Source organism: Salvelinus namaycush, chromosome 14, assembly GCF_016432855.1.
Source record: "Salvelinus namaycush isolate Seneca chromosome 14, SaNama_1.0, whole genome shotgun sequence".
NCBI lineage: Eukaryota > Metazoa > Chordata > Actinopteri > Salmoniformes > Salmonidae > Salvelinus > Salvelinus namaycush.
The window spans coordinates 1,861,224-1,873,581 of record NC_052320.1 but is presented as its reverse complement, the minus strand read 5'-3'; the positions used below and the strand labels follow the sequence as shown (position 1 = coordinate 1,873,581).

Here is a 12,358-nt window from a genome sequence, read left to right as displayed (position 1 = left end):
ACAGGTTAGCCATTGGACCTTAGAAGAAAAATAATACTTTTATTTTTACATTGTAATTTCTTAATCATCTTTTTCCTTTTCAACCCACACCCATGTGAGCTGCCCCTGGATCAGTGTTTAGAGGTTAGCTAAGTGCCTTGCTCAAAGGCCCTACAGCAGGATATGGTATGGTTTTTTTTTTGGGGGGGGGGGATATTTCTGTGACCTACCCCACATTTCTCCTCTCCAGAGATGGCGACCCGCTGGAACTCCTTCTCTCCTTCCCGCTCCATCTCCTTGGGGTACAGGTCCATGAATGCCTGGCTCTGCTCCTTCAGGTATCTAACACAAGACGATAGGCCAGGTGTATTCAACTGTTACCCCACGAGGTCTGGAGCCCGCTGCTTTTCTATTCTACCTGATAATTAATTGCGCCCACCTGGTGTCCCAGGTCTAAATCATTCCCTGATTAGAGGGCTAGAATGGAAAAAAACTTAAAAACATGTAAAATGTCTTCGAGGACCAGAGTTGAATATGAGGGTGATAGGGGAAGAGAAACGGTTCATTGACAAGACTGTGTTAGCCAGCTGAGCTAAAGCCTAGACTGCTAAACTACATGAGAGATAAACTATTTGTGACCGACCAGGGTACTCTGCATGCCACAAGACTGTGTTAGCCTGCTGAGCTAAAGCCAATGCATTAGCTAGCGGAGCTAATGTGAGTGTCCTTACTGTACTCACTCTAGGTCAGTAGCTAGAGGAACTAATGTGAGTCACCTTACTGTACTCACTCTAGGTCAGTAGCTAGAGGAGCTAATGTGAGTCTCCTTACTGTACTCACTCTAGGTCAGTAGCTAGCAGAGCTAATGTGAGTGTCCTTACTGTACTCACTCTAGGTCAGTAGCTAGCGGAACTAATGTGAGGCTCCTTACTGTACTCACTCTAGGTCAGTAGCAAGAGGAGCTAATGTGAGTCTCCTTACTGTACTCACTCTAGGTCAGTAGCTAGCGGAACTAATGTGTGTCCTTACTGTACTCACTCTAGGTCAGTAGCTAGCGGAGCTAATGTGAGTGTCCTTACTGTACTCACTCTAGGTCAGTAGCTAGAGGAGCTAATGTGAGTCTCCTTACTGTACTCACTCTAGGTCAGTAGCTAGAGGAACTAATGTGAGTCTCGTTACTGTACTCACTCTAGGTCAGTAGCTAGCGGAGCTAATGTGAGTCTCCTTACTGTACTCACTCTAGGTCAGTAGCTAGAGGAGCTAATGGGAGTCTCCTTACTGTACTCACTCTAGGTGAGGAGCTAATGGGAGTCTCCTTACTGTACTCACTCTAGGTCAGTAGCTAGAGGAGCTAATGGGAGTCTCCTTACTGTACTCACTCTAGGTCAGTAGCTAACGTAGCTAATGTGAGTCTCCTTACTGTACTCACTCTAGGTCAGTAGCTAGAGGAGCTAATGTGAGTCTCCTTACTGTACTCACTCTAGGTCAGTAGCTAGCGGAACTAATGTGAGTCTCCTTACTGTACTCACTCTAGGTCAGTAGCTAGAGGAGCTAATGTGAGTCACCTTACTGTACTCACTCTAGGTTAGTAGCTAGAGGAGCTAATGTGAGTCTCCTTACTGTACTCACTCTAGGTCAGTAGCTAGAGGAGCTAATGTGAGTCTCCTTACTGTACTCACTCTAGGTCAGTAGCTAGAGGAGCTAATGTGAGTCACCTTACTGTACTCACTCTACGTCAGTAGCTAGCGGAACTAATGTGAGTCTCCTTACTGTACTCACTCTAGGTCAGTAGCTAGCGGAACTAATGTGAGTCTCCTTACTGTACTCACTCTAGGTCAGTAGCTAGCGGAACTAATGTGAGTCTCCTTACTGTACTCACTCTAGGTCAGTAGCTAGAGGAGCTAATGTGAGTCTCCTTACTGTACTCACTCTAGGTCAGTAGCTAGAGGAGCTAATGTGAGTCTCCTTACTGTACTCACTCTAGGTCAGTAGCTAGAGGAGCTAATGTGAGTCACCTTACTGTACTCACTCTAGGTCAGTAGCTAGAGGAGCTAATGTGAGTCTCCTTACTGTACTCACTCTAGGTCAGTGGCTAGCGGAACTAATGTGAGGCTCCTTACTGTACTCACTCTAGGTCAGTAGCTAGCGGAGCTAATGTGAGTGTCCTTACTGTACTCACTCTAGGTCAGTAGCTAGCATAGCTAATGTGAGTGTCCTTACTGTACTCACTCTAGGTCAGTAGCTAGCGGAACTAATGTGAGTGTCCTTACTGTACTCACTCTAGGTCAGTAGCTAGCGGAACTAATTTGAGTCACCTTACTGTACTCACTCTAGGTCAGTAGCGCTGCCAGTCTTCATTAACTCCTGTTTGGCTCGCAGAAGGATATTTGGCTCAAACCTGTAGAAGACATAATAAAAAGCTTTTTAAGAGACTTCAACATGATCCCATTGGGATTCATGAGGACTTGTTGCTGACTTCTCTCTCTCTCTCTCTCCCCCCCCCCCCCCCCCCTCCTCTGCCCTCTCTCTCCCCTCCTCTGCCCTCTCTCTCTCCCTCCTCTGCCCCCTCTCTCTCTCTCCCTCTCTCTCTCTCTCTCCCTCCCTCCCTCCCTCCCTCCCTCCCTCCCTCCCTCCCTCCCTCCCTCCCTCCCTCCCTCCCTCCCTCTCTCTCTCTCCTCTGCCTTCTCTCTCTCTCCCTCCCTCCTCGGCCCTCTCTCTCTCTCTCTCTCTCTCTCTCTCTCTCTCTCTCTCTCTCTCTCTCTCTCTCCCCCCTCTGCCCTCCCTCTCTCCTCTCCCTCCCCCGTCATTCCTCTCTGTCTCCCTCCTCTGCCCTCCCTCCCTCCTCTGCCCTCCCTCCCTCTCTTACTTGACATTCTGGCTGATCTGTCTCTCTAGTCGTTGTCGTCTCTCCTCCAGCTGTTCTATGGGACTGTCTTCAGGGAACTCATAAGGGGCGCTGAGCATATCACACTCTGCTAAGCTGCGAGAGAACAGCTCCTACATGGAGACACAGAGAGAGTAGCTTGTTTAGAGCTTGCTTGGAAATACGTTGTAAAACGTATTTGTTATTAACGATTTTCAATTCAATTTTCTTTCTATCTCACTTACCTCAGCGATCTCCTTGTACTTGCCGTCCATGGAGGTACGTAGGTCAATTGTCTGTTTCAGACTCACGGGGATCCCTGGCAAAGAATGCTGGGAAGTCAGGAGGTGGCGGGCACCACGGCGGTCAACTAGAGAGAGAGAGGAGGGAGAAAGTGGGAGAGGGAGGGAGAGAGAGAGAGCGAGAGAGAGAGGAAGGAGAGAGAGATGGAAGGAAGGAAGGAAGAAAGAAAGAAAGAAAGAAAGAAAAGAAGCGAGAGAGAGAGAGTTAGAGCGTTAGAGAGTGATAAAGAGAGAGAGATAGAGAGAGATAAAGAGAGAGAGATAGAGAGTGATAAAGAGAGAGAGAGAGGAAGGAGATAGAGCGAGAGAGATTGTTATGCCGATCTGCACCGTGCCAAATCAGATGTTTCCAAGATCAGGTTTCTTTCCCCTTTTTACTAAGCTTAGCCTACTCCACAGTTCATAAACCGGAAGGCACAGAAGCCACATAGGCTGAGAATAACAAGCGTGACGACTGCCAGGACAATATACAGAGCAGAGTCAAAACAGTAACCCAGCCCAGTGCTGGAGGTCTGAACTCAGCCGCTGTTTCTGCCTCCAGACACAACAGACCATTCAGGTGGAGCCTAAACCCATCAACACTGGCCTTGTTGCCAGCACAGGATTCAATGTCTCCTAAAACCCATCAACAATACACTGGCCTTGTTGCCAGCACAGGATTCAATGTCTCCTAAAACCCATCAACAATACACTGGCCTTGTTGCCAGCACAGGATTCAATGTCTCCTAAAACCCTTCAACAATACACTGGCCTTGTTGCCAGCACAGGATTCAATGTTTCCTAAAACCCATCAACAATACACTGGCCTTGTTGCCAGCACAGGATTCAATGTCTCCTAAAACCCATCAACAATACACTGGCCTTGTTGCCAGCACAGGATTCAATGTCTCCTAAAGCCCATCAACAATACACTGGCCTTGTTGCCAGCACAGGATTCAATGTTTCCTAAAGCCCATCAACAATACACTGGCCTTGTTGCCAGCACAGGATTCAATGTTTCCTAAAGCCCATCAACAATACACTGGCCTTGTTGCCAGCACAGGATTCAATGTCTCCTAAAACCCATCAACAATACACTGGCCTTGTTGCCAGCACAGGATTCAATGTCTCCTAAAGCCCATCAACAATACACTGGCCTTGTTGCCAGCACAGGATTCAATGTCTCCTAAAACCCTTCAACAATACACTGGCCTTGTTGCCAGCACAGGATTCAATGTCTCCTAAAAACCCATCAACAATACACTGGCCTTGTTGCCAGCACAGGATTCAATGTCTCCTAAAACCCATCAACACTGGCCTTGTTGCCAGCACAGGATTCAATGTCTCCTAAAACCCATCAACAATACACTGGCCTTGTTGCCAGCACAGGATTCAATGTCTCCATGTTGATTAAGCACAATAACATTCTAACTACAGTTACAAGACCTGGGCCAAGGGTCAAGGGTCAAGGGGCTCATTGAACAGTACAAGCTAGGATGGAAAGATATCTGATGTAGGAACATGTGAATACAACATGGTTAAAAACAGTTCAGATATCCAGCCAGCCAGCCAGCCAGCCAGCCAGCCAGCCAGCCAGACAGACAGACAGACAGACAGACAGACAGCACAGCCAGACATCCAGACAGACAGCCAGCCAGACAGCCAGCCATACAGCCCGCCAGACAGCCCGCCAGACATCCAGACAGACAGCCAGACAGCCAGACAGCCAGACAGTCAGACATCCAGACAGATGGATATGGTATGTGCTTCACCTTCCTGTCCCCCAGAGTGCACTTAGCAATCAGCATCAGTGTCTGTTGGTGCGACGATATTAACTTCTTTGGGACAGGGGGGCAGTATTGAGTAACTTGGATAAAAAGGTGCCCAGAGTAAACTGCCTGCTACTCAGTCCTAAAAGCTAGAATATGCATATAATTAGTAGATTTGGATAGAAAACACTCTGAAGTTTCTAAAACTGTTTGAATGATGTCTGTGAGTATAACAGAACAGAACTCCAACCAGGAAGTGGGAAATCTGAGGTTTGTAGTTTTTCAACTCTTTGCCCATCCAAGATACAGTGGAAATGGGGTCATATTGCACTTCCTAAGGCTTCCACTAGATGTCAACAGTCTTTAGGACCTTGTTTGATGCTTCTACTGTGAAGGAGGGGGGAATGGGAGCTGAATGAGTCAGAGGTCTGCCAGAGTGGCATGAGCTGTTCACGCGCGTTCACGTGAGAGGTAGCTTGCGTTCCACTGCAATTCTACAGACAAAGGAATTCTCCGGTTGGAACATTATTGAAGATTTATGATAAAAACATCCTAAAGATTGATTCTATACTTAGTTTGACATGTTTCTACGAACTGTAATATGACTTTTCGTCTGAACTTTCGCCTGGACCTGCCCGCGCGTCGTGAGTTTAGATTGTGTACTAAAAGCGCAAACAAAAAGGAGGTATTTGGACATAAATTATGGACTTTATCGAACAAATCAAACATTTATTGTGGAACTGGGATTCCTGGGAGTGCATTCTGATGAAGATCATCAAAGGTAAGTGAATATTTATAATGCTATTTCTGACTTTGTTGACTCCATAACATGGCGGATATCTGTATGGCTTGTTTGGGCTCTGAGCGCTGTACTCAGATTATTGCATGGTGTGCTTTGTCGGTTAAGCTTTTTTGAAATCTGACACAGCGGTTGCATTAAGGAGAAGTTTATCTAAAGTTCCATGCATAACACTTGTATTTTCATCAACATTTATGATGAGTGTTTCTGTAAATTGATGTGGCTCTCTGCAAAATCACCGGATGTTTTGGAAGCAAAACATTACTGAACGTAATGCGATTTTGGATATAAATATGAACTTTATCGAACAAAACATACATGTATTGTGTAACATGAAGTCCTATGAGTGATTCACAACAAGTGTAGCTTTAATTTGGTGTATTGCATGTGTGATTTCATGAAAGTTAAATTTTTATAGTAATTTATTTTTGGGCGCTCTGCATTTTCACTGGATGTTGGCCATGTGGGACGCTTGACGGTTTTAATCTTCTCCCTCAAACAGCAGACCAGGATCTAAAATATGAATGTTCCTGTTTAATATTTCATCCCGGCCTCCAAACACCTAAAGTGGTAGAATGTCAGAGGGACCGTTGTCCAGCACTATATACAGCCTGACACACATGCTATTGGAGTCCACTGGAACCAGGCTTCCTACAGCAGAGTACTTTCATTCATCTATTTGCTCTGCCCTCATATTTAGCCTCACAATGAAGTGTTTTACCATGTTCTGGTTCAGGACAACCAGGACTACAATGAAGTGTTTTACCATGTTCTGGTTCAGGACAACCAGGACTACAATGAAGTGTTTTACCATGTTCTGGTTCAGGACAACCAGGACTACAATGAAGTGTTTTACCATGTTCTGGTTCAGGACAACCAGGACTACAATGAAGTGTTTTACCATGTTCTGGTTCAGGACAACCTGGACTACAATGAAGTGTTTTACCATGTTCTGGTTCAGGACAACCAGGACTACAATGAAGTGTTTAACCATGTTCTGGTTCAGGACAACCAGGACTACAATTAGGACACAAAACAATTTGACATAAACAGTTGCATTCGTGAGTTTTATTGACAAATGTTAATAAGAAAATAAGATAAACTGATAAAAAAAATGATTAATATGAATGCTTTAAGTGTAGAAATGGTTTGCTCAGTGGGAAATTAATATTCAACTAGTCAGAGAACATTGTGTGGAGTTTGTGACAGAAACTATGTGAGTTTATTACAGTATTATAGACACAATGTCCTGGGATTTACTATGATCTTCTATGTAGATTAACCCCTTACAGTATTATAGACACTATGTCCTGGGATTTACTATGATCTTCTATATAGAAGAACCCCTTACAGTACTATAGATACTATGTCCTGGGATTTCCTATGATCTTCTATGTAGAAGAACCCCTTACAGTATTATAGATACTATGTCCTGGGATTTCCTATGATCTTCTATGTAGAAGAACCCCTTACAGTACTATAGATACTATGTCCTGGGATTTACTATGATCTTCTATGTAGTAGAACCCCTTACAGTATTATAGACACTATGTCCTGGGATTTACTATGATCTTCTATGTAGTAGAACCCCTTACAGTACTATAGACACTATGACCTGGGATTTACTATGATCTTCTATGTAGTAGAACCCCTTACAGTACTATAGACACTATGTCCTGGGATTTCCTATTGTATTCTATGTAGTAGAACCCTTTACAGTATTATAGACACTATGACCTGGGATTTACTATGATCTTCTATGTAGTAGAACCCCTTACAGTATTATAGACACTATGTCCTGGGATTTACTATGATCTTCTATGTAGAAGAACCCCTTACAGTATTATAGACACTATGTCCTGGGATTTACTATGATCTTCTATGTAGAAGAACCCCTTACAGTATTATAGACACTATGTCCTGGGATTTCCTATTGTATTCTATGTATAAGAACCCTTTACCCTCTAACGACCGTTGTGTAGCTTGTGAGCGTCATAGAGCAAGAAAGGTTACATGTGCGTGTTCGTGAGTCTCAGATCTTCATAGATAATAATAGTTTTGTAGCTCAGACCGTTCAAACTTTAGACGTTTTGGAGAGATTTTTTTTCTTTTCTTTTTGGGATCCGCCCCTTGTCTCAGAAACACAGCTTTTAGCTCAGCCGCTGTTAATCACACAGACTAGTGGTTGGTATCTACAGATGCAGAAGAAATACCCCCCCCCCCAAAAAAAACCCATCAGTCTCAACCACAAACATTAAAAAATATATATTTATCCTTTATTTAACGAGGCAAGTCAGTTAAGAACAAACTCTTATTTACAATGACAGCCTACCGGGGAACAGTGGGTTAACTGCCTTGTTCAGGGGCAGAACGACAGATACCGTGGGACTCAAGAGATTTAGCCTAATGTCTATGTTTAGGGGTCATGTATAAAAATGCCCAGCTGCCCTTTATTTAGGCTACCATGGCTAGAAGAAGAGATCTCAGTAACTTTGAAAGAGAGGCCTCAAAGGAACCTAGGGGTGTTAAAAAGGGTATTTATATCTCTCAGTCACCAGATCTCAACCCAATTGAACACTTATGAGAGATTCTGGAGCGGAATTACTCATGGAAGAATGGTGTCGTATCCCTCCAATAGAGTTCCAGACACTTGTAGAATCTATGCCAAGGTGCGTTGAATCTGTTCTGGCTCGTGGTGCCCCCAACGCCCTATTAAGACACTTTACGTTGGTGTTTCCTTTATTTTGACAGTTACCTGTATGTGTTTTGTGGAGGGTATGCTTCCAGTGGCAATAATAGCAGCGCTAAGCCTTATGGGCCTGTATGCATCTGATCCCCTAATGGCTGCTATATTTAGATCATCTAATGGTTACGTAACTCCCCATCCACACAATACACACCAAGGAGAAACTAGTCCCCAAGCAGGCACGTTTCACACGGTGCTACATTTTGTACTTGGCTCTACAGGGTAGATTCCATTATGGCTCTACAGGGTAGCATCCATTATGGCTCTACAGGGTAGAATCCATTATGGCTCTACAGGGTAGAATCCATTATGGCTCTACAGGGTAGATTCCATTATGGCTCTACAGGGTAGCATCCATTATGGCTCTACAGGGTAGCATCCATTATGGCTCTACAGGGTAGATTCCATTATGGCTCTACAGGGTAGAATCCATTATGGCTCTACAGGGTAGAATCCATTATGGCTCTACAGGGTAGAATCCATTATGGCTCTACAGGGTAGAATCCATTATGGCTCTACAGGGTAGAATCCATTATGGCTCTACAGGGTAGAATCCATTATGGCTCTACAGGGTAGAATCCATTATGGCTCTACAGGGTAGCATCCATTATGGCTCTACAGGGTAGAATCCATTATGGCTCTACAGGGTAGAATCCATTATGGCTCTACAGGGTAGAATCCATTATGGCTCTACAGGGTAGAATCCATTATGGCTCTACAGGGTAGAATCCATTATGGCTCTACAGGGTAGCATCCATTATGGCTCTACAGGGTAGAATCCATTATGGCTCTACAGGGTAGAATCCATTATGGCTCTACAGGGTAGAATCCATTATGGCTCTACAGGGTAGATTCCATTATGGCTCTACAGGGTAGATTCCATTATGGCTCTACAGGGTAGAATCCATTATGGCTCTACAGGGTAGCATCCATTATGGCTCTACAGGGTAGATTCCATTATGGCTCTACAGGGTAGAATCCATTATGGCTCTACAGGGTAGAATCCATTATGGCTCTACAGGGTAGAATCCATTATGGCTCTACAGGGTAGAATCCATTATGGCTCTACAGGGTAGAATCCATTATGGCTCTACAGGGTAGAATCCATTATGGCTCTACAGGGTAGCATCCATTATGGCTCTACAGGGTAGAATCCATTATGGCTCTACAGGGTAGAATCCATTATGGCTCTACAGGGTAGAATCCATTATGGCTCTACAGGGTAGAATCCATTATGGCTCTACAGGGTAGAATCCATTATGGCTCTACAGGGTAGAATCCATTATGGCTCTACAGGGTAGCATCCATTATGGCTCTACAGGGTAGATTCCATTATGGCTCTACAGGGTAGAATCCATTATGGCTCTACAGGGTAGCATCCATTATGGCTCTACAGGGTAGAATCCATTATGGCTCTACAGGGTAGCATCCATTATGGCTCTACAGGGTAGATTCCATTATGGCTCTACAGGGTAGAATCCATTATGGCTCTACAGGGTAGCATCCATTATGGCTCTACAGGGTAGAATCCATTATGGCTCTACAGGGTAGAATCCATTATGGCTCTACAGGGTAGCATCCATTATGGCTCTACAGGGTAGATTCCATTATGGCTCTACAGGGTAGCATCCATTATGGCTCTACAGGGTAGATTCCATTATGGCTCTACAGGGTAGAATCCATTATGGCTCTACAGGGTAGCATCCATTATGGCTCTACAGGGTAGATTCCATTATGGCTCTACAGGGTAGCAGCATTATGGCTCTACAGGGTAGCATCCATTATGGCTCTACAGGGTAGCATCCATTATGGCTCTACAGGGTAGATTCCATTATGGCTCTACAGGGTAGCATCCATTATGGCTCTACAGGGTAGAATCCATTATGGCTCTACAGGGTAGCATCCATTATGGCTCTACAGGGTAGCATCCATTATGGCTCTACAGGGTAGAATCCATTATGGCTCTACAGGGTAGAATCCATTATGGCTCTACAGGGTAGCATCCATTATGGCTCTACAGGGTAGCATCCATTATGGCTCTACAGGGTAGCATCCATTATGGCTCTACAGGGTAGCATCCATTATGGCTCTACAGGGTAGAATCCATTATGGCTCTACAGGGTAGCATCCATTATGGCTCTACAGGGTAGATTCCATTATGGCTCTACAGGGTAGCATCCATTATGGCTCTACAGGGTAGCATCCATTATGGCTCTACAGGGACACAGTTGGAAGAGATACATGGTATCATGACAATAATCTGTACGGATCATAGATTCTGCTTGTACTGTATGGAACCTCAGGTAACCTAATCTCAGATATAACAATGACTTAGATTTGACCCGGAAACACAACATGCCCCTTGCAAAATCATCGACTAGGACAATCAGTCAATCATGTCTCCAGGTATTCGGGTAATACAGTAAATACATAACAATGGTGCCCAGAAACATATTGTGCATAGCGTGTGGAACATAACATTGGTGCCCAGAAACATATGTTGCATAGTGTTCTGGCCAACTAGTCCATTTGGTAGATTAAAGTTCCACAGTCTGTCATGAGGGACTACGGGAAAATAGTACAGAAGATTTCTATATTATATTTAACACATGGTCACTTCTTCATTATCTTGATGGATTCAATTGTAGGTGAGGCTTGACAAGGAGGTGTAATGGTAATCCTTTGCTAATTGACTTCCCATCCAATGCATAATAGCAATACACAGAATTGTAACATAGTCGGTCCTAACTCTAACCTTCATTGGGCTCTCTCCTCGAACCAGGGATGTTCTCTGGTTCAAGCCAAACGCTCACATTTCAAAAGCACACCTGAGAACCTGACCGCTCTGTTCTATCTCATCCGGAGCTCGTGTTGTTGTCGTCAACAGTCCTCAGGGAGGGATGACGATTAAATGAATCTGATACTAAGGAGAGTAAAGGTCAAAAGTGAAGGGTCGTCGCTTCCTGTTAGGTTCTTATTTTTCAGAGTAAATAACTCACGGACACTAGAGATGCTTTAACCAAGTTTAATTCTTCCCAACGGTTCTGTACAGCTGTAATTCAGACAGCAAAACATTTATCACCATCACAGTTTATATAAATCCCACTTAAGACACTCCTCCTTCTCTCCAATCCTTACATCTTATGGTTCAACAGGAAGAGGGTAACAGAATACCAAACCCTTATTACTCCCTTAAGGGGATCTGACCTCATCTCCTGACCTCAACCTCAACCACAGATGTCCATCTGTCTTTCCTGAATCATCCCGGTGCTCTCCTCCCGTCCACCCAACACATTCCACAGCCACTCTGTCTCTCCACAGATCTCACTCCTTAATAATATACGATGCGTCTGGTCTATCATGTCTGTAACATCTCAATGTTCAACATGTCGACACTGTGTAATCAACCTCCTCAAAGAGAGGGCTGATCTCTGAACTCGTCCACACTACTGGTTTCCTGTCTTGAGTTTTAGATGTCTCCCGACAACATCTTCGATTGTTGTGTCAAGTCCACAACTGTACAGCTGTGGCTCCAGTGTCTCAGTAGGTTAGAGTGTGGAACAGGCAACACCATGGGTTGTGGGTATTCATCAACGAGTATGTTTCCATTAACCATTAGCAGTAATGATAGCAAAGAGATTACTGATGCCATAGACTTGTGCAGCTAAGACTACCTACAATGCACCAGTTTCTACTCCGGGGAGGGAGGGTCAATGGGCACACTCACACACACATTACTACCGGAATATTACACAAGTCACTGTCTGGCGACAGGGTAGCAGAGGGTGAGGGAGAGAGGAGAGAGAGAGAGAGGGAGAGAGGAGAGAGAGCGAGAGAGGGAGAGAGAAGAGAGAGAGGGTGAGGGAGAGAGGAGAGAGAGAGGGAGAGATGAGAGAGAGGGTGAGGGAGAGAGGAGAGAGG

At 44.6% G+C, this 12,358-nt stretch overlaps 1 protein-coding gene across 1 annotated transcript in view; it reads right to left on the bottom strand.

Annotated features, from left to right (window-relative positions):
• The window catches only part of LOC120059543 (AMP deaminase 2-like), a 49,078-nt gene extending 45,946 nt beyond the window's left edge, over window positions 1-3,132 (bottom strand). Inside the window, exons 1-4 of the mRNA XM_039008675.1 lie at window positions 3,088-3,132; window positions 2,846-2,976; window positions 2,309-2,377; window positions 210-321 (exon numbers count right to left, since the gene is read on the bottom strand). Coding sequence (XP_038864603.1) covers window positions 210-321; window positions 2,309-2,377; window positions 2,846-2,976; window positions 3,088-3,117 — 342 coding nt within the window. The 5' untranslated portion in view covers window positions 3,118-3,132. The remainder of the gene's footprint in view (window positions 1-209; window positions 322-2,308; window positions 2,378-2,845; window positions 2,977-3,087) is intronic.
• Between the last annotated feature and the right edge of the window lie 9,226 nt (window positions 3,133-12,358).